Source organism: Paramormyrops kingsleyae, chromosome 2, assembly GCF_048594095.1.
Source record: "Paramormyrops kingsleyae isolate MSU_618 chromosome 2, PKINGS_0.4, whole genome shotgun sequence".
NCBI classification, from domain to species: Eukaryota; Metazoa; Chordata; class Actinopteri; order Osteoglossiformes; family Mormyridae; genus Paramormyrops; species Paramormyrops kingsleyae.
The window spans coordinates 17480950-17504582 of NC_132798.1; the positions used below are offsets into that span (position 1 = coordinate 17480950).

Consider the following 23633-nt stretch of genomic DNA (forward strand, 5'->3'; position numbering starts at 1 on the left):
GAATTAGCTGAAAGATGGATAGATGAATGAATATTCATTATGGAATTGTTTTAAAAGCTATTTATATTGTTTATACATGAAAGATTACTAAAGCAACACTCCAGGTTAGCTAAGAAATACTTTACTGAGAGTTGAACCTAAAATTTCTGCCAGAGAGGAATTACACACAAAAGTCACGTTGAGAGAGTTTTGTCAACAAATACAAATCCATTTAAAGACAATTGTACTTTACAGCAAAAGAATGACCTTTTTTAAATATGGTATTCACTTTTAGCAGGAAATACTCAAATACGGCATAAATGTAAAACCCCAATTTCTGTGTATGAGAAGAGAAATGTGTTGACAAGCATCATTTTTCCCGATATGAAAAGACTGCTTTCGTGTTCTGCCTGTGGTTTACTTACTAACATTCTGTAATAAGCTGGTATCGGAACGAATTCTGATTACTGTAGATTATATCAGGCTGTATTAAGTGGACAGCTGCTAGCATCATTTTATTTAATTACTTTGTCCCCTCATTCATATTTTAATAAATACTCAGTAAAGCCCAAATCACCGCTGGAATTCATACAAAAAAATGCGCTTTTAAAATTTCGACCTGCTTATATACAATTGAAACCAATGAAATGATGAAAATAATTCAAGAAAATGTTTTTTATTCGGTAAACAGCTTTCTAAATAACGCAGGGTTGCGGACTCTCCTGCATCTGCCGTGACACTTGATCCCGCCTTCTGACACACACAAGAAACCTAAAAGCAAATGTATATTATCCATCCATCCATCATCTCCCGCTTAATCCGAGGTTGCGGGGGCAGCTGTCTCAGCAAATGTATATTATTCAATTATAAATCTAAAATTAGCTACATCAAAAGTGTTGGGGTTGTTTGCAAACCCTATAGACTATTTACAAGCTAATAAAAGTGTTACATTTGTGTAAATGCGTGTTTATTAGGGTGGGGTGAAAAAATCAAAATTTACAATAGCAATTTCCAATAGTGCGGAAAAGTTGTCACTGGACCTCATTATTAAACGTGCAAAATATCTTTGAAATAGGTTAATATTTTCAGGTTCCGCAACGCGATCAAAGTTTCGTAATTTCCCGAAAAAATTGATTTTCCCCGCATGACTCCCACTACTTAAGCACAATAAGCATTATAATTGGCGTCTTGAAACCTATTAGAATTTTAAATCGTTGAATTATAAACTTCTTCCCGCCGGTTATATTGCAGCGTGTTTGCGCGGAATGAGTCATTCTCTCTTGTGTTGTCTTGTTTCAAGAGGTCGCTCGTCTGTTTATAACAATCTCTGAGAGCAGTACTACCGGACACAAGTCATGGCTTCGAAAGCACGAAAAGCCACCCCAAGACAGGATCTACAATGTCCCATTTTCGGTTTTCCCAAGGAGCTAAATCAGTCACAGCTTCCCACGTATGAAGATGTCATCCGGTGTTGTATGAAGGAGAAGTTCGATATGTACTCGGCCGGTGGGAGTAGGAAGGACCCTAGTTTTTCCTTGAATGCCGAAAATGTTGCCTTGAAAGTCGCCTGTACAAGAAGTCGTCAATTCCAACTGTCAGCCACGAACACGTTCTACAAATGATTCATTCGTACCACAGCAAACACCAGCCCATGAAGAAGTCCTTCAAGCTAGATAAGGAGAAAGAGACATTTGCCACTAAGCCGGCAAAGTTCAAGACGGAAGCTGACTTGAAAACCTGCACTTGTGACAAGGCAAGGAAAGTCTCCAAGGTGGAACAAGAATTTCTAAAAGATCAGAGAACTGCGAGGATTGGTAGAATTGGATCTGTGGATTGGAAAGAAACTCTGAAGCTCCAGAAGAGAGAAAAAAGAAGAGATCTGCAGTAAGTATGAAGCCTCCTGATGACTCGTGATCGCCGGCAGCGGAAGAAGGATGGAGTCCGGATGACCAAAATGAAGCTATAGATATTGAAGAGTCAGAAGATCAGCAACAGCAGCTTCCCGATTCCGACATGTCACCTTCCACATCCACATCCCAAATGCGAGTCAGCCTGACTGCAACGGCACTGGCTAGTAGCCACTTTGGGGTTTCGGATCGAGCTACTGCCTCAATAGCAACAAGTGTGCTTTAGGACATGTGTCTAGTATCAGAGGAAGACAAATCACTTGTGATTGACAAGAGCAAAATATGAAGAGAGAGAATCAAGCTCAGGAAATCTTTGCAAATGGAACATACAACTGGCAAGCTAAAGACCCTGTACTTTGACGGGAGAAAGGACAGTATACTTGAAATAATCAAGGAAGGAGACAAAAGTTACCGGAGAACAGCAGTAGAGGAACACATTTCCTTGGTGAAGGAGCCCGGATCAAGCTACATTGGTCACATAACCCCTGCATCCGGATCAGCCGAAAACATCTTGAAAGGTATCCTGGCCTACTTGTCTGACATTGTTGACGATCTGGAGGACCTAGTACCGGTTGGTTGCAATGGCACAGTCATTTATACGGCATTGGAGGGAGGAATCACTCGGCATCTGGAAGTGAAGCTTGGAACACCTCTTCAGTGGGTGATATGCCTCCATCACCTAAACGAATTACCACTGAGGCACTTGTTCCAGCATTTGGACGGGTCTACCACTGGTCCATGTTCATATGCAGGTCCAATTGGGAAGAAATTAGCAGGATGCAAAGAACTACCCATCACTCAGTTCCGGAAGATCAACTGCGAACTACCTGATGTTCCTGTCGAAGATCTCAGCAGTGACCAAAAGTACCTGCTGGAAATTAGCCAGGCTTTGAACTCCAGGTTCTGCAGCAAAGATCTCGCAAGGCGCTTTCCTGGAAACCTCTCTCACGCACTGTGGCTGACGACCGCAAATCACATTCTTCGTTTGTATGTGGTCACCAAGGATCCGTCGCTGCAACTGCAGCAGCTGGTCAAGTTCATTCTGAAGTCGTACGTTCCATGTTGGTTTAACATTAAAATTCATCATTCCATCATGGACGGTGCAAAGAACCTGTGGAAAGTCATCCAGAGCAGCAGATACTTGCCAAAGGAACTGCGAGACGTCATTGATCCTGTCAACGCTCAAAACGCTTTCTGCGCGCACCCAGAAACCTTATTCAGTGTTCAGCCGTTTCTTGCAACTTCCGTGTCACACCCAGGTGGTGGAACGATGTGTGCAGGTAGTGACCGAAGCGTCTGAAAAAGTGTGTGGCTTCAACAACAGAGATGGTTTCATCAGAGGAAAACTGAAGTCTCGAAAGAATATGCCCATTTTTGAAACAAAAGCTGACTACAAGGTGTAGACTGTACAATGTAGACTGAACTGTGATTGTAAGTACTCGCAATGTTTAGTTGCTTACTGTTGTTGCTTAGTGTTGTTCAGTGTTCACTGATCATCATGTTCATTGTTCAATGTTCATGTGTTAATAATACAAGTTTGAGATAAAGTTGAATTATACACAAAGACCATACAGGTTGCAGCGTACAGAGAATTTCATTAGAAATGTGCAAACTTTAGCCGCGATGTAGAACCTTTAAATATTAACCAATATGAATAAAATTTTGTAGGCTTACTATACTGCTTAAGTAGTACCCTTTTCACCCTATTGGAATAATTAACTCCTGAAAAAAATAAATTCTTTCGAACATGGGAGTCATGCGGAGAAAATCAACTTTTTTCGGGAAATTTCGAAACTTCGATCGCGTGTTGGAACCTGAAAATATTAACATATTTCAAAGATATTTTGCACATTTAATAACGAGGTCCAGTGACAACTTTTCTGCACTATTGGAAATTTTGATTTTTTCACCCCATCCTAGTGTTTATGTGTATGCAGACTTTCCTTGAAAACCTCACTCCTGCCATGGCTAACCAAAGTCAGCAACCCTGGTAATGATATTCTAAATACTTGACTTGACAGTGTTTCTGCTGTCTAATTATGCTATTATTATTATTTTCCTAATTAAATGTAAAAAATTAAACAAAAAATACATATTATAGATAATGACGTGTTTCTACTGCAATTTTTTAAGGCTCCGTTGCTGAGTTAGCTGGCTAGCTAACAGCTATCAGCCCACAGCCCCCCAGAGATGGCCCTGCATTTACACTCAGATGGCGAAAATGTAATAATATCCCTGTCAGGACATAAAGCAATAAAGGAGAAAAGATTTACATACAAAACGCACTGTATTTTACATTTAACATGGTGTTGCGTTCTTTTCCCCATTTCCAGTGCACACTTGGGATGTGCTCATCGATACTAAAATATTGATTCTTTCGATCTGAATGTTTTCATTTTGAGAACTGATTGCAATGTTATAACCTGCTAGTTTAAATGTTGATGTTACCAGGTACCAGGACACAAAGTACTACGCCCATAAGGCGGGGAAAGGGGAAGGTGTGCAGGCACAAGGTAAATTGAACTACCATTGGTATGTTCTTTTTGGGGGGATTATTTTTATATATATAAAATTATATATATAAACACACACACAGACACACACACTGAAATGAAAGTAAACTTCAACTGGTTACTTAATTATTCCAAATAGGCCTATCAGTAGTTTCAAGGATGTGGTAAATATTGCGACGGACAAAAGAACTAAATAAAGTGATGTGCAGAGCCCAAGATACTGTGCAGGATAAGCGGGCAAAAGATTGGTGATGAAAATTTATGCGGGATCTTTTTTATTAGAATTAAGTAGCTCTACTTTTATCTTTGAATGAAAGTGACATTTGTGAAACTGTTAACGAAGTTTAACTGAAGGTCAGCATACCCTGATCTATTATAAAGGCAGCAAATTAAGTTCCTTAAGTGACTAAATTAACGGTTAAGTCTTAATTTAAAAGAGGTGTATGAAGTTCGATAATTATTTTCCGCTTAACGTTTTGCCCTGGTATTCTGGTGGATGACACTGGGAGATCCTTTCTATTTGGTTGCCATATTTGTCAGTGGGCATATATAAATTATTGTTTTCATTCTACTGTATTCCCATTACAGCTCGACCTCAACCGGCACAAAACGTCAACTCCATTCCAAACTGTTATATTATCATAAGTGCTGCTACACCTAACAGGTAGCAGTTTGAAAGATGAGGTTTTATTTACTATTTTTGTTTACTAACTGGTTTAGCCCACTTTCTACTGGCTACTTGATTGGTTCCCAGTGGTTCCCACCTGTTCTGGCAGTTGGAGTTGATGTTGATCCATATGATAGCAGCTGCAGATTTTAAAAACAATGTGGTGTTTAGAAAACATCCATTCAGATTTGCAGGCAGCCAAGCATAGAAATGAGCAGCATACAAAGTTCCTAAGTACTGGTACTGGGGGGGCTGATGACATCAGATCCACTGGAAATCAAATGAAGCCCTGACTGGCGACGGCTTTTATTGCACCATTAAGACCATCTATTCTGTCATTAAATTTGCCACTGTGGTGGTAGGGCAGGGGGGAATTTTGGGGTGGGTGATGGGATTGGTGTCGCTGTTTCTTTGCAATAACAGACCCCCCCTTTACAGCTCAGACTGAAAGCCGATATCTGTTAACCTTTAACGGCTGCGTGATTTTTACAGCATTACGTGAGGTTTTGACACACATTCGCCAAATTGTTCGCATCAAGAGAAGCCAGCCAAGTGAAAGACTTTCCACCAGCCAGATGGGCTTTTGGGATCTCAGTCAGCTCCAGCAGGACCTCTGAAAGAGTCGGCTTGGTTTCCTGTGTACTCACATGTGTGAGCTCCCCATCAATACTGCTGGGACCTTAGAGCGGCTGGACAGCTTCCAGTGCATTCCAGACGCCCTTGTGTGGTTCCAGGTCGGTGACACTGAAATGACCCCAAACGATCGATTTGGTTGCAACGCAGTTTCATCCCAGGCTGTCTCACAGGCTCTGCCAATGGCCATTCACTGCAGAACAATCGACGATGCAGCGGAAGGAAGAAGGCAGCGAGGGCAACAATCGCTGGGGACGAGAAGGGCCGCCAACGACGTCTGCTTGTGGTGTGACCTGCCGGTGTCAGAAATAGTTGCACAGGAAATAAGGGATTTACTGGGCTCAGGGGGGGCTTTTGAAACGTGATTTTCTGCACAATGCACTTCGGCAAGACGGCGTGCCTTTTGCCAGTTTGAGCTGAGTGGTTTGGCTTGATTTTGTTCCCTTACCATTACTAATAATCAAAGGTAGTGTGGGGTAAAGCATCACTCTACTATTTTTAGTATCTCAGTGGTTTATCTATTGGCATGTTGCTCTATAATAATCTATTTTTTTCAGATTTCTATTTGTATCCTGCATACTTTTGGTGCAACTTTTTAATTTGTTTACTTGTTTGCATTACATGTATGTTCTCCTGTGTTCTGTGTACTTGCTGCTGTATGCAGAATAATCTCCCTCTGGGATCAATAAAGTTAATCTAATCTAAGGACACAGAAGAATGTGAAACGAAGCTTTATTTGCCATTTGTGTGTGTGTGTGTGTGTGTGTGTGTGTGTATATATATATATATATATATATACAGAGAGAGAGAGAGAGAGAGAGAGGTGAGGGCAGAGCTTGGGGCCAGGGGGTTCCCTGCCTTGCGTTGTGTGCCATCTGGAATAACCCCCCCCCACCCCCCCATCCACGTCACCTCAGCAGAGGCTGTGTTCTACATGGATGGATGGATGGATGGATGGATGGATGGGTGTTTCAGTTACTTTGGACAAAATAACTATGCATCTGCTGGAGTGGAATTTGTTTATTTATTTTAATGATACAACTTATAATATTTTATTGCAGGACAGATAAGAAATGGACACAAGCAAACAGTTCAGATCTTATCATCTTAAATAGGAAATTGCTTGTATCCCCTTGAGTGAAATATTCCATTTTTTCCATCAAACTTCCCTCTTTTCAAGCGTAATATTAACAGGCCTCCCAGGTAAAAGCCCTCTGCTGCACTAATAAGTAATGTTATATGAAAATGTGATACTTTTCTGTCATCAGTCACAAAACACTGTTTGCTTCTAGAACATTCCAGAGAAGATGATGGAGCTCAACCGCAGCCTGCCATTCCGCTTTCATGCAAATGTCCAGTTTATCATCTTTTTTTTTCGTTTTAAAAATGAGCTTGCCACACTGCTGAGAGCTTTTGCCATAGTAAGACAGGGGTGCAGGAATGTGAGGGGATCAACGTTTTCTTCTTTATGTTTTGACTACCCCTCAGCTGCTGTTGTCTGGTTATTTTTACCTCGTCGACCCTCCCCCCCCGCACAGCTGCACAGGCCCTTGTTATGAAGGGCCCATTATTCCACGTTGGACCACATGACTGCCCCCTACTGGCAGGAGCAGACAGGGTGGAGACCTCAAAGCATGTAGTAACAGGAAAATAAGTAGTAAATACCAGGAGAGTAATGATCTCGCAGCAGGAGGTAACTGCGGGCTACAGTAGGTCGTAACTCCAGGGGAAAATAAGGGTTATTGGATGTCATCAGTATTATCACAGAAAGGGTGGTAACTACAGTGGCTAAATGTGATAACTACAGAGTGGATAGTCATTGTTATTGAAATTTAACAGGAATTTTGCTGTTTTTTATCACCAGGATAAAAGACGGACAGATGGATGGATGGTTTTGAACTGTGACAAAAGTGTATTTCTCAGCAAACAATGTTGTGCCACTGTGGGGAAAATGGAAAGAGATCATAGCACTACTTTAGTTTTAATTATTCACATAATGCTTTTATCTGGATGATTCAAATGGCCATTCTGATGAAACACATTAACTGCAGCATGCACTGAGGGCATCCATGAGCATCACCCAGTGCATTAGTCACCATCACATCCGTCTTAAGTACATTTTACTGGGAGGAAAAATGGTCTGTGGATTACAGAAACTTGTGAGTGAGGTACGGATATGGGAGCAGCTTCATTTTAGGTAATCAATATGTCGCATTCACTTGCATTGTTTAATTTTTGGAAATTTATCTCAGTGAAAGATCATTGTAAACAAAGATTTAAATGCTAATGAGGCTACACAGGGAGAGCGCAGTGACACACACACTCTTCCTGTATGGAGACTTACACAGCCATAGTTCCTAATTCAACCCTTGCCGTCAGCCAACATGGATGATAATGACCAGGAACCCGGAGATAGGATGTGCAAAGGCTGAGGTCATCGTGGGAACATGAGGATTCAATGAACGAATGCAGGAAGTTAGACAGACGACGTGCACAAGACAATGCATATTGGTTAGGAACATGCATGTTTTTTTATAAAGATAACCAGGATTATCTTTAGTGAGATTCTCATGCTATACCCTGGGATTTAGACTATCGTTAGGGAACAATCAGATTCTTTATTGAAGGAATGCATAACTTCCTTTCAACAGTGACACAGCCAGAAAGGCCCATGTAATAGCTGACTACACTGATGAACTGTCTTCATAATTATATCTCAGTTTGAGTTTGGAATTCGTGATTTCATGTTTCTTATCTATGGATAAACATTTGTTTCAGCATATTGTCATATACAACATTTGTAATGCTCATGCCTGTATGGCCTTGTGTTAAATTTGATATTATGATTTTCCATGTTAGGCTCTGGGCCCCCATGACGCTGCATGTGAAAAGTGAGTGTGAAAAATGATGGATTTTCCATGTATATCACTGAGCTTTGCTTATTATAATGTAGGCTATGTGCAAAACAGAAGGAAAATCGCAAAGAAAGCAACCTATTTTAGTGCTGAATGCATGATTGTTCTGTTGTGTCACACCCCATTTTTCCAGTGAATAAATCCACGAAGGGCCAGTCCACCACAGTGTAAATGTCACGTGTGACTAATAGCCATTTCCTCCCTTTTTCATAGACATTGTAGCCCTTGATTTTATTGTGTATCACGCTTATGCAGATTATGTTCTGCTAAACCCTTTTTTTCACTGGACTTTACCTTGCCGGTTTCAAAATGCACGAGTTAAAGGGGACTTTATGTGGTTTAAGTTGGCTTGGGCAAACCAGTCTGTTACATAACAATCGAAAACAGAAACACAGATTGGTTTGAGTTTTATGCCCACTGGCAAATCTTCATGAGGGTAAACAACATTGATGCAACAAAAACTGATTCTGATAAAACTGACCTATAATGAGAGGTTAGAAGACAGATGGGTGGATGAATGGATGGATGGATGGATGGATGGAAAAAATAGTGAAACTGAAATAATTAAAGTCCATTCAGTCAGATGATGATTGGCACACCAGAGCACACTTCTCAAAGGTCCAGCACAGAAAACACAAAACATCAAACTGTGTACCGTCTCAGAATTTAAGCTTTGTATTTATACAATTCTCTGGTGAGGTGTCAGAGATTAGCAGCCTGCAAAGAAAACATTTTGTTCCCAGTGGTTTTCAGGAAGCTTTTCTAATGAAAAACACACCTTCCATTTCACATGTCTCGCAGATGATTCATATTTCATAAGGAAATATAGTCCCGCTGGTGGCTTCAAAGAATAGATTAAAGAGTAAGTAGGTTTGAATTGTCATGTAGGGAGCAGAATTCCTATAACATATTTACCTAGATAGTAGTTCCACACTATACATTTCCTTCTTTTTTTATCTTTTCACTGTACGTTTTTATCTGACCACTTCAGGACAATGGAAGCATTAACCATTTAATAAACCAACCACATTACTTTAACATAGAATACAACAAAAATCCTTCTTCTTTTCTTTTTCAATCAATATTCTCTAAATACAAATAGCTCAGCTAATACATCGTAATAAATCCCAATCGGCAGATTCTGAACAATGTGAAGAGTTAAATAAGTAGGTAACATAACTTCAACAATTTCTACTAAAGTAATCTCACAAGCACTGGACAATAGGTACATCAGCCAGTGGTAAATAACAATGGACAACAAGTGATCTAAAATAACATGCCTTAGCATATACATATGCAAGACACGAGATGGAGGTGGAACGTGGAAATTAAGTGTCACAGTGACAATTGATGCAGCGTTCACTATGCAATTAGCTTTTGTTGAGGGGTCTATTTAAAATCGCCGGCACAGCGGCGCGCACACACCACTCGCATAGGACCGGACGGCGCTTTGCTGCTGGCACGTCGAGGACAACGTGCTGCAGGAAATCGATGCTAAGGAATGAGCACGTGGGGAAACGCATTAGTCACGGCAGAGTGAATTCTGTCAATATGACTGCTCCCCCTAGAGGTCGCAGCATTGCACGACCTCCCTCTAGACAGCATTTGACAAGGTAATGCACAGAGGCTCAGAGCCATTGTCCGTTCTGCTGTGTATGACAGTTATTCATTTGCGAGATGAAACACATAATTGACTGCTAAAAAAAACAGTGGCGTCACAGGGGACACTAAGGGGTGTATTACTAATGATACTTTACTGGAAATCTGTCTTTATAACTTTTTAAAACTTCAAGAAAAGCTTTGCTGTTATGTCCACAGGACAAGTACTTAATTTAATCTAGCAAGTCACTTAAGCATGCACGTAAAGTGTGTGCTCATGACCTGTGAAGGTTACTCTGGATGAGGCCGTCGCCCATACTTAGGGGAGTGAAAGCTAATGTGGATTTTATTGACACGGGGACCAAAGAGGAATTAAAACCGGAGCACGAGAGAAGCCTGGACCGGGTGGAGCGCCACTCTGGCCAGGGAGCTGGGGACAAACGGCAGCTTTCCACAAAAGGAAGCTGTATTTTTGGTCCTTTCCCCTTCCTCCCGGTGCGAGCGCACAGCGCATTCGCAGCACAGCAAGATAAATTTACCTCAGCAAATACAGCCTGCTTTCCGGTTCATTAGAGGAAAACATTTGTGATGAGAGTTCAAAATAATTAGGGAGTTTCAGATATAGTAAGTTATTGTCAGACCACAAAGAATGATGCAATCTATAGTAAATTTCCTAAGGATGAATTTAGACCTCTGTAGACAGGCTTTCCAGTCAAACTAGACTTGTGTAATCATGATGTTACTGAACGGACTCAGTAAACGTAGTCCTAGATAAGCAAAAGGGTTCTTTATTGAGTCCCCCCTGGTTTCAGACCACACATGTACCATATCCCACAATGCACCTGAGCAGTCTCCAGGTCCCAGCCGGAAGCATAACTCACTCTGGACAGTTCTAGCGGACTGCTTCCGATCATGAGCATTATATTAACCAGGTGTTGGGTGGATGCCCTGCTCTGAGTGCTGTTCTACAGTAAATCCAAAATAAAGTGCCATCATTTTGTCTTAATCTGCTATGATTCAGTATGCAGCATGGTACTATTTTTCATGTTACCTGAAACTAATTTATGTTCTGCATTAAAATGAAGGGGGATGTGAGATGGAGAATTAAACAGCAGCCACAAGAGGCCATACTACAGATAGGCTATGTAATGCAAATTGAAAGCTCGAGATTGTTTGGCTGCAAGGCAAGCTTATATTGCTTTAGGGCGATACTTATCTGGCTCTCGATCTTATTGGTGCTGAACGGTCATGGATCTTTGCCGCCGAGAAAATACAATTTACATCTGAATATTTACTAACAGCACCAAATGTGATTATGTAATGTTGCCCAGTTGCCGGAGTTGTGATATGATGGCTGAGCTTTCAGTTAATTTTTGTCGAACTCCACTTTGACACTGGGTGCAGGGCTACATCCACAAGACGAATAACCATCTTTAATTCAACGTACTTTGTTGAAACTACTGTTTTGTCTAGTTTTATTCAACAGCCTTTTGGCATGAGCACCTGTGTGTGTGGGGAAAACGAATGGCTGAAAATGATCGTCCTCCTGTTCCATCCGCTCACATGCGGAAATTACTTCTTTGCCGCCGTTCCCCGTTCCCCAGTTAATGCATAAATGGTGGAAACGTGAGTCCAGGCAGGCTTGGGTTTAAATGGCAATAGGAAGGCTTAACAGAGCAATAATACAGTTAGGGCCATGGCCTGTTGTCGTGGAGACCTGGCTGGGAAGGATCCTTTCTGGCCGTCTGGGGACAGCTCCCCGCACCTCGCAGGATAATCAACTCAAGGCGGCAGAAATCTGCCTCATATGAATCATTACCGGGGATCCTGTCTCCACAGAAGCTTCTCTTCGACAAAGGACTGAGACTGAATATGACCTTGTTTCAAGAGAAAAAAACAGGCAAAAGTGCGTCTCTGTCACCTTCTTCTGCTGGGTCATGTCAATGTATTCATAAAGTACAACAATAATGATTTAGCAAAAATTCATGTAAAACAATATTTGTGGTTAGTCGTAGATAAAAGTCTGTATTTTCTTGGGGGGCTTATTTTAATTGATGACATGTTAAATGAAAATTCGGTAACACTTTACTGTTACATTTGTATTAATTAACCACACACTAAGTCTTAGTTACATACTGATCTCATGTTAATTCATCATTAATGAGTCGTGACATGTTTTGTCTCAAGCACTTTTTAATTCTGTAAACCTTTCTGAACTACTGAAGTAACAGGTCATGAAAAACACAAATTAAATACTGATCTCATGTTTGCTCATCATTAATGAATCATGATGCATTTTTTATCCCAAGCAGTTACTATATTTGTTACTACAGTATATCTGTTAATTATGTAAACATTTCTGAACTACTTAAGGAACTAGGGGAGTCCGAGATGACTGTAACATGGGATAATGGTAAGAAAATCTGTTTCTCCAATCAGAAACGAGGTACAAATCACATAACTAACTCTGCACATGCTCAGTTTAGTCTTTATTTCACATGTGAAGAAGGAGCACTCTGTAACAAACACACTCAGTTTTGTAAGGAAAAAAGATATTTGAGGTAAGAAAGTAATTTTTTGACTTTATTTTTGCGATAGCACTGCAAGGTTTTATTCAGACTTAAATCATTTTTATTATGTGCCTATTTAAATATCCTTTATGCAAGTTGTGAGCGCTAAAATTGTTGCTCTTAACTGGAAGGTAAACTTGCTCATGGCCACCACAGTCTGGGATAGTTGTAACGGTGATTCTCCAACTGCTCCCAGGCCACTTTTCAAGCCCAGGAACCTTCTGCATTGTGTGTGTGGAACATTTCAAAGTCAAAGGAAATTTGGGTGAAATGCAAAGACCAGGGGTGGAGAACCTGTTCCATGAAGGGTCGCTGTGGGTGCAGGTTCTTGGGATGGCCTCTCAATCAGCCAATAACAGTGGGTACCCAGGACTGGAGTTGAGAACCACTGCTTTATTATTGGCTGGCTGAAAGGTCATCCCAAAAACCCGCACCGGCACCGGCCCTCCATGGATCAGGTTACCCACCCCTGGCATAGACTGTCCAAGGTGGGGCTATCAGGAGGAGTTCAGTACACCTGTCACCACTGTGATTCTGATGGTGACTAACATAACACACACACACACACACACACACACACACACACAAACACAGGTTTGTGATTATATCTTAGTGGGGACTCTCCATTCATTTCTATGGGGAAAACTCTAATCCCAACATGACAACTTTAATCCGTACCCAGCCCTAACCTTAACCATAAGTAATCAAACAAAATACAAGACTTTTGGCATTTTTAGTTTTTTGATTGCTTTCACAGAATTTTGTGGGGACCTGAATAATGGTCCCAACAACATAAAAAACAGGTTCTTGTTATAAACCTAATCCACACACACTCACAGACATGCACACTATTATTCAGTTATTAAAACTGGTGCACAGTTGCACATTTTATTTGGTTTCATTATGATCTTTAATATTAGTTGTGATTAACATAGATTGTACACATACACATACATACCCACAAATTTTGCTGAACAAAAAAAACAACTTTGAATAACTTAAAATTTTGTGACATCATTTATAATGTTACATTTAACCCAGGGCTGTGTTACCATTATCCTCAAGTAGCGACTGTATTTGTTCAGGATTTGTACTTCAGTAGTAACAGAGTTTTTACTATTAGTATTTGAGCCCTGTCAAATAAAGTGTTAAATTCTTATCTGCGACATTTAAGGTGAATAAGAATTCCCCAGTCTTCAGTTAGCAATGACATAAATGATCTATCAGTGCAGTGCCCAAAATTTTGCTTCCTTTTATAGTTCCACTTGGTTGGGTAATTAAGGCACCAATATGTGGGTTTTGGGGGAAAGTGAGCTAAGCTGCTTGATGGATGCATGGAGTGTGTGGAAATGAACTTAACACAAAAACAACTGCCAGAAAACAACTGCTTTTTCAGTTGTAGGACCTGCGTGAGATTTCAGCAATGAAATCACTACCCTGGGTATCTAATTATGGACGTAATTCTTATTATATTTATGAATCACACCAAATTTCCTCAGAATAACAAGTATCAAAGGTTGTGTATGTGTTCGTTTTTTAAAAAAAATAAGTTTTATTACACTGTTTTGCGATGTCGGCCCTACTTGTAAATCTGAGCACAATAGGCCTACAATGTTTAGTCAATATGAGAAAGCGCCACAAAACAGGCTGTTTTCAAAGCTGTATGGTAGGAAAATTCTGTAATGGATATGCAGCAATTAAAAGCTTCTTGCAGCTGACTCAAAGTGGCAATAAAAGCGAAAGAACCCGTCTGTCTCTATGCTGACTCCATGGAGACGCACAAAAAAGCCCGAAAGCAGGTTTCAAGAGCGCAGGGATTAGAGAGGAGACATTTCCTATCGTCTCCAGCATGATTGCAACGAATTTAAGCGCAATCACCGCGCATAAATACTTATTAATATAGTAAAACAACGTACGATTGTGCGGGAATAGTTTTATGTGATAAGCAAGCTATATTTATTTGTTGTACATGTTAAAATCAAAATTCAACTTTAAAGGATGGACGCCCGTGTGCGATGAAGGCGTGTTTGTAACGCACACTGTAAGCTCCCCTGGTGCTGCCATGTGATCGGGGCCTGGAGGCGTTTTCCTGCTGTCATTTACACTCCAGGTCAATAATAAAGGCTTTATCACCAAGTATAACTGTTGTCAAGAAACAGTGATTCAAAGCTCCCCGCCGATGGGATCTGTGCCAAGCAGCTCACTGCTTTTTTAACTGGGAAAAGTAGAGAAAGCGCCCGCAGTAGAAGGCTGGAGTAAACCCTCCACACAGGAAATGTTTGTCACAGTGCAATTTGGAGGTAAGTATACACAATAAGTATTTAGTAAATAACTTACTTAGGTACGACGTCTTCATTCCAAGTTGAATTATTATATTACGTGACAGATGCAAATCACTAGCAAATTTGCCTATTCACAGAAAAAAACAGATATCAGTGGAATGATCGATTCTAAAAAGTGTTTTTCATTATGCCGTTCGGATCCACGACTTCTATGCATATAAAGGACTTACACGAACTTTAAGGAACTCCGCTAACTTTTTTCCACAGAAAATCAGCAGGAAATTTTCAATCCGGACTGCAGGATCATTAATTTCATTCACTGTCTAAAAGAGCGTTGTAATGTGGACCCCGAAGGTAAGAATAAAATTAAACCCCAATTCAACTGATAAATCTTGATCTGATATCACTCTTGTTACTATTGTAAGTCGTTTCGGTAGCCTAAATAAATAGCCCTGTGAGGTGCAACAATCTTGGACTGTGCTGATCTTTTTGGGGATTTTTATTGTTAATACAGTTATTATTGATTCGTTATGCTGGAGATCGCAATCACAGTGTCGATCGGGACGAAGGACTCGAGGGTAGGCGTGGTTGCAAAAAAATAAGAGGTTTATTGAACTCAAAGGACAAAGATTGTAAATAAACTGGATGGTGGGGATCAAAACGGGAGGACCACAAATTAGGAAGGGCACAGGTAATTGGAAGGTACGACGTCAATGACTGTACTGACGAACACACTTATACTTACGACTAAGGAGAGAGTTCACGAGAGGCAGCTGGGAGTGATTAACAGGAAGGTTAGGATCCTTCCCAGGCCCCGCCCCTCCCAGGCCTTTCCGGTTTGAAAGAAAAGTTTTTCACCCTTTTCCAGTGTAGTTTATCTGTTTAACATGTTTGTAAGAAAATGTCCTATGCATATACTTGTGCACGATCTATGTGTCATAATCATCAATCTATTATAAATCTATGTTATTTTTTTCAGTTCAAAGTATTACAGTTTATGCATAAAAATTCACACAACATAAACACAAATAGTTTTTTTTAATTGACATTAGCAGTTGTTTATGATTACTTGTCAAAGACGTCCCTAGATATTTATTGACCACTTTTAAAACCTGAAGCATTCTGGATATTCTTCATGGTATAAAGCGTATAATATGTTGTAAACATCCATCACATTATCTATTGCGTTATTCATTCTGGATACATGAAACACATTAACATCAGGACTGAAATAATTCCAAAGCAACATCGTTACATGATTTAAAAATTTTATTCTCTGTTGCACATGCGGGGTCCTAAGTGTGGCGAGGCTTGAGCAGCCGTATATTATTGAGGGGAAGGTTATTAGTTTATCAAATAAGGTAAAAACAAAGTGCATGTATTAAATGATAAATACTGATTAAACCCGGTAAGGATTATAAGTTATTTGCGGTAGTGGAAAAGCATGCCCTACGAGACGGTGTGAATACCGGCTTTAGAGCGTGTGGACCTGCTGGACACGGGCGGCGAGCTGGTCTCCCTGAGCGGCCGTGAGCGCTCCACGGAGCCGGCCAGCAGCCTGCTGAAGGACCGGCACAGCTACGTCCTCGTCCGGCTCACCCGTGAGTTTTCAGTCGATCTCCACTTACAGTACATGCATAACCTTAGTTGCCTCAAGTAATTTCCAGTTTTGTGTGTTATTCTCGGTTAGGCCTATTTGAAACATAATTGAAAAGCAGCATGGATTTTTCTTTTAATATTTCAAAATAAATTAGAGAAATTGAAATACATTATGCTTCTATGGTAGTTTGTAGCAGTAGAATTAAAAACTGAACAAATTTAATAAAACGCTTTCTTGCCTTTTATCATATTCCATTTTTAATGTTTAATTACACTAATTCATCAATATTGTTTGTTGCTGGCCTGTGTGCACCTGTGTGCTTTTTTTCCCCTTAATAACTAAATTAAACAATAACATTTCACTGTGTTTAGCCATGGAAGGTCCAGAGGGGAACAGAAGTGAGCCCCTCCTATGTGATGTGGGGAAGAGCCATCCCGCATTGGCAGGTAAATCGACTAACAATCGAGGTGCAGACACAGTAACCGGCCACATGCGAGCTGTTCTGCCTCGCACTTTTTTCTCAGTGGGAGATTGCCTTAATTTGGCATCTCGGTGACAAGCTGGCCTTTTAAGCAGGCGTGACGATAGCAGCTGCAGAGGAGGGATTTGCTGTGCTCAGTGGACGCCTCCTGGTCATCTGAGGTGAGCCCCTGGATTTCAGCTCTGTCTAAAGAAGCATCCTTAGGGATGGGACTGAGTCAGCCCCTCCAGGCGCAAAAGGGGAAAGGTCACGTAATGGATGACAAGATTAGTATGATTTTGGGTCCGTACGCAACCCACCTGCCCCACTAGTGAAACCAAATCAGACACGTAGCCATGAGCCTGCACCCTCCTCGAAATTTGCTGCAGCCTCCCGCTTGGCAAAATATACTGAGCATTATCAAAACCCTCCCTCCCACGAAATTAATTTCTGGCTTCAGGTCTGACCCATCTCACAACATGAAGGGTAGCACAGTGGTTAAGATGACAGCACTGACCCAGGGTCGCCAACTTTCACGCATCTCACGCTTTCAGACTTACTCTCACGCAAGAATTCTTACGGGAAATCTAGATTATTTCATTATAAACCTAAAATCAACTGCATCAAAAGCGTTGGGGTAGTTTGCAAACCTCACAGACTATTTACAAGGTAATAAGACTCTTACGTACCTGTGAATGCGTGTGCATCTGTGTGCAGACTTGTCTTGAATAGGAAATCGCACTCCAGCAAGCTGCAAAAACATGCAGATATGCTAACTGGTGTCTCTAAGTTGCCCGTAGAGTCTGAGTGTGTGCATGTGGCCTGCAATAGTCTAGCAAACAGGATGTATCGCCTTGTGCACCATGTTGCATGGGATAATGGGATAGGCTCCAGATCAACCCACCCCCCCACTCATGACCCTAACCAGCATCTTTCTTTAGAACATAGATGGAGTAGTTAATGACAACACAGTTTGATTTAAATACTGAGTCTTGGGATTTATAATATTTAATGTTTGACAAATAACTAAAGTGCCTTTGAAAGTTAAATGACTGAAAGTTTTATTTGATACACAGCCAGGATGATTAAATATGTCCCCAGATGAACAGGATAGAAGATATTAATCAGAGACAATGAAGTAATAGAAAATATTGGAAAGTGCCATGATTCAATATGCTGCGTACCTCTATGACGAAATAGTTTGTGGACTATCTGGACTGATCGGAATCCCTGCTTTAATTGATGCTAAAATGTAATATGACATTCACCTAAGCCATAATAATAAAAGGCTTGATTAAATAACACACAGTCATACACCATGTCTTAATTGAAGACATTTTTAAATGTTCACATTCCAAGCTGGTAAAAGTTCACTTTATGGACAAAAGTATTGGGACACCTGGCCATTACACCTACAGGAACTTTTATGACATCCCATTCTAAATCAGTAGGCATCAATATGGAGTTGGTTCCCCCTTTGCAGCTATAACAGCTGCCACTCTTCTGGGGAGGCTTTCCACAAGATTGTGGAGTATGTCTGAGGGAATTTTAGCCCATTCAACCAAAAGGGCATTTCTGAGATCAGGCACTGATGTTGGACCTGAAGGCCTGGCTCATAATCTCCGTTCTAGCTTAGAGAACCGTTCCACATCACTGCTTTACACCAATGGCTTGACTTATCGTCTAATAAGCTTGAGATCACGTGCAGACACCTGGATGCCCGTTCCAGTGAGTCCAGGGCTTCCTAGGAAACATGGGAGTGGACACCCTGGACAGTATCAGTTGAATCTTGTTTATGTGACACATACTAGTGGTGGGAAGGTGGGGGTGAGCTGAGATTAATGGGCTGGATATGGGATGAAAATGTTGGAAATGCGATTATGAGTGCTGATGTGACTTTGAAAGGGATCTTTAATCTGATCGTCTTCAGTAAATATCCTGCTGTAACAGTAAGTTGAACTGTATGCTTGTATCCTGTTGCAGCCTCTTAAGACTGATAGCACTGGCGGTAGGAATAAATAACATTTACTGTATGTGGGAGAAGGGCGTGTCCCCGTGTGACACTGCAGACCTTGGGAAATGTGAGGGCCGTGCACGTGTGACACTGCAGACCTTGGGAAATGTGAAGGGCCGTACACGTGTGACACTGCAGACCTTGGGAAATGTGAAGGGCCGTACACGTGTGACACTGCAGACCTTGGGAAATGTGAAGGGCCGTACACGTGTGACACTGCAGACCTTGGGAAATGTGAAGGGCCGTACACGTGTGACACTGCAGACCTTGGGAAATGTGAAGGGCCGTACATGTGTGACACTGCAGACCTTGGGAAATGTGTGGGCCGTACACGTGTGACACTGCAGACCTTGGGAAATGTGAGGGCCGTACACGTGTGACATTTCAGACCTTGGGAAATGTGAGGGCCGTACACGTGTGACACTGCAGACCTTGGGAAATGTGAGGGCCGTACACGTGTGACACTGCAGACCTTGGGAAATGTGAGGGCCGTACACGTGTGACACTGCAGCCCTTGGGAAATGTGAGGGCCGTACACGTGTGACACTGCAGACCTTGGGAAATGTGAGGGCCGTACACGTGTGACACTGCAGACCTTGGGAAATGTGAGGGCCGTACACGTGCCTGGTAATGCACAGCCATGCTGCAAGCTGTCCTTCTTAAGGCAAGTGCCGTGAGAAGGCAGAGAGAGTCCCCTCCCCTTCCTCAAAGGCTGATATTAGAGTATACGCTATAATTACAAACACCGGAGACGCCACGTGAACTGGCTTAACGTTCAAGTAATTTTATAAATAATGCAAAATAACTGGCAGGTGAGGAGAAACGTGCAGCGCGGTCATGCTCCTGTCAGACGCTGCCTTGGATAGCTTGGTGTTTTCATGACGGTGATCCTGCAGTTTGCTCTTCTTTGTTCCGTTATGTAAATGGTGACAGAAAATGCAAATTTACCGTGTGTGTTTCAGAATTTTCAGGAAAACCAACAGGCAGCTTCTCAGCTGTGATTGGATTTAAAAACAGGCATCACTACAGATTGTGTGCATTTATTTTATTGTTTTTTTTACACCGTAAGTATGGTTTCTGAATTCACTAAATTAACGATACATTATTGGCCCCCATGGAAAAATTCAATTGTTGTCTACCCCATCTTGCTCTCCATGAGAACAAGCTTGGCATGCGAAGGGCAACCACCCAGAGAGCAGTTTCTGAACCAGCGTCTTTCCGATCATGGTTACAGAGGCTTAGCCCACTGAGCCAGGGATTAAATATCTGCTGTCCCACAATAACGTGTAACACAATGTGAGCTAATGGAAGAACATGTCCATCATCTGGCAGAGCTGCTGAAGAGGCTGGCGAACCCACACAAGGAGCGGGACAAGCGGGGCTTGGGGTCCAGGAAGTCCAGGCAGCTGAGGGACACGCCCACAAATCACATGACCAAGTCCAAGAGCCCCAGGCGGGCTGGTGGCACCCAATCCAAGAGCTGACTGGGAGATGGAGAAGAGGGCAGCAATGAAGAAGAATACTCCCCCCCCCAAAGATATGGGTGCAATTACCATTTAAAAGCTGAACAAATGACACGTCCTAAACTGTGATCATAATCTTCCTGATCGACTTTGATGCTGTAGCTGTACTCTTGAACAAAATAGTCACCCTGACCTGTACCAGTGAAATATGCAACTGTATTATTGTCAGATGTGCTGCAAAACAAAGTAAAATAGTCAATTACTAGTGGATTTATAGTCTGTTTTCACAGTGTATAGCTGGTAGTGATCTGTCTCCCATAACCACAGCTGTTAAAATGAATTGTGCTCTATGTGGTCATTCGCTCTCCATGTTGATAGCAGGGGGTGGATTGAGGGGCAGGATTGGCTCAGTGGTTTTGAACCCTATCATGTCACAGGCAGGTGCCTGTCTGCCCCGGCTATAGCTCAGGCCTCCCAGAGTCCTGCCGGCACAGTGAGTATCACCCCCCCACCCCAGCCATGCAAATGAGTCGCAGGTTACTCCTGCAAACCCCAGCTCACAGGGCAAATAATAACCCATCCGGCAAATTAATGACTAAACCCAGAGACAGTAGCTGCTTAGCTGGACTTCAAACCGTTGGAGGTCTTAATGACATGCTGGTGATGTGAAAAACGTTGAACGATCGCTCCTGGGCTGTATTATGTTCCCTAGAGTTATACAGATGGCAAACGGCATGGGATTTGCTGATTCTATAAAAAATTGTTTTGTCTCACCCTCCTGTCAAAAAGCTTCATGCACGTTATCAGTAGATGATAAGGTAATTGATTAATGACAATATTGTTCAAGGAAACAAGTTATATGGATGTCATACAGTGGTGGAGTCAGAAATCTTAGAAAGAGTGGGCCAGCAGAAAATTACGTGGGCCAGTCCCATGACAACACTACAAACCCAACTCTGTATCTTTTTCTTAATCAGTTTTTACTAAGACCAAATGAAAAAGAGAAATAAAAATCTATTTGTCTGTCAACAGCACATTTCCTCTGATTGAACTAAATATACACACACTATATGGACAAAAGTATTGGGACACCTGGCCATTACACCCATGGGAACTCTTATGACATCCCATTCTAAATCCAAAGGCATCAATATGGAGTTGGTTCCCCCTTTGCAGCTATAACAGCTGCCACTCTTCTGGGGAGGCTTTCCACAAGATTGTGGAGTATGTCTGTGGGAATTTTTGCCCATTCATTCAGAAGAGCATTTGTATGGCCAGGCACAAAACCAGGCACCAGACGTGAAGGCCTGGCTCACAATTTCCGTTCTGGTTCATCCCAAAGGTGTTCAATGGGGTTGAGGTCTGGGCTCTATGTGGGTCAGTCAAGTTCTTGCTTTGTGGACCTTGCCTTGTGCACTGGGACACAGTCATGCTGGAACAGCAAAGGGCCTTCCCCAAACTGTTCCCACAAAGTTGGAAGTATAGAATTGTCCAAAATGTCTTGGTATGCAACTTTGTGGGAACAGTTTGGGGAAGGCCCTTTGCTGTTCCAGCATGACTGCATCTCAGTGCCTCAGGTTCCTGTGGGTGTAATGGCCAGGTGTCCCAATACTTTTGTCTATATAATGTACCTGTCAGACACAATCATTTTATTGTACTGCATCGCTCACTGTGAACGTGGAATAGGGTCCATGTGGGGAGGCTCAGGCCCCCTCGTGCCGCCGCGCAGGATGTCATATTAGCAGTGAATTGATATCTGATGCAGCCTCACGGAGGCTCTTATGTTTCATGCCCAGGAATCCGCAATATCATGTGTGCACCTTGCACCATTTCCCAGGTATCGGCAATAAATAGGTGTGTGTGTCTGTTATATAGCTTGGACCTTCCAACGACCCTTAAGACGCAGCTGGGAATTGGAGTTATGTCCAACAATGTCAACTAAATCCTTTATCAGCATTTAGTAATGGTTTCTATGCCATTTCTGCATCATTTTAATTTGTATTAATTTATAATCTGGAGACCAAAATGCAGCCTTTTTTGTGGGAAGAAATGAACTGCTGGGCCGTTGGGGTTGGGAACTTAATTCTAACTGGGTCTGTTATCAGTCAGTAGCGGGGCCGGCTGGTCAGATCTTACCAGTGAGAGGGATGTCACAGCCATGCCACTTATCATTGCTGCAGAGTCCCCTTAGCACAGCCACTTCGCATAGCCACAGCACCCGCTTAGCACAGCCATGGCACCCCTTCAGCAGAGTCGAGCATCCCCTTAGCATAGCTATGCAACTTAGTACAGCCGTGGCGCCTGCTTTGCACAGTCATGGCATCCCCTTAGCAGAGATGCAGCACCTCCTTATCACAGCCACCTAGCACAGCTGCGGCACCCCCTTATCACAGCCACTTCACATGGCCATGCTGTTTAGCACAGCCACTTTGCACAGCCATGCCGTTTAGCACAGCCACGGCACCCCCTCATCACAGCCACTTTGCACAGCCACGCTGTTTAGCACAGCCACGGCACCCCCTTATCACAACCTCTTTGCACAGCCATGCCGTTTAGCACAGCCATGGCACCCCCTTATCACAGCCACTTTGCACAGCCAAGCCGTTTAGTACAGCCACGGCACCCCCTTTTCACAACCTCTTTGCACAACCACGCCGTTTAGCACAGCCACGGCACCCCCTTATCACAGCCACTTTGCACAGCCACGCTGTTTAGCACAGCCGCGCACCCCCTTATCACAGCCACACCGTTTAGTACAGCCACGGCACCCCCTAAGCACAGCCACTTTGCACAGCCACATTGTTCAGCACAGCCGCTGCACCCCCTTATCACAGCCACTTCACACAGCCATGCTGCTTAGCGCAGCTGCGGTGCCCCCTAGGCACAGCCACACCACGTAGCACAGCCGTGGCGCCTTATTGCTCAGATGGATGCCTTCTGGGCTAATGGATCCCGATGTTTTATTGTCCCTGACCTGTCATTAGACTTCTCTTATTTTGACTTATGGATCTTGGCAGTCTCAGATTTATAA

General features: G+C 42.4%; 1 protein-coding gene across 2 annotated transcripts; it reads left to right on the forward strand.

Moving 5' to 3' along the window:
- Positions 1-14570: 14570 nt before the first annotated feature.
- Positions 14571-20870, forward strand: LOC111855118 (uncharacterized protein C22orf15). Of its 2 annotated transcripts, XM_023833801.2 has the most exons (6): positions 14571-15083; positions 15333-15419; positions 16544-16666; positions 17037-17111; positions 17242-17307; positions 20472-20607. In XM_023833801.2, exons 1-5 carry the CDS (start codon positions 15059-15061, stop codon positions 17304-17306), a joined length of 375 nt encoding a protein of 124 aa, XP_023689569.1. In that variant the 5' UTR covers positions 14571-15058; the 3' UTR covers position 17307; positions 20472-20607. The 2 variants fall into 2 exon arrangements, with proteins under 2 accessions (XP_023689569.1, XP_023689568.1); XM_023833800.1 differs by lacking the exon at positions 17242-17307 and having other exon boundaries at positions 20472-20870.
- Positions 20871-23633: the final 2763 nt, after the last annotated feature.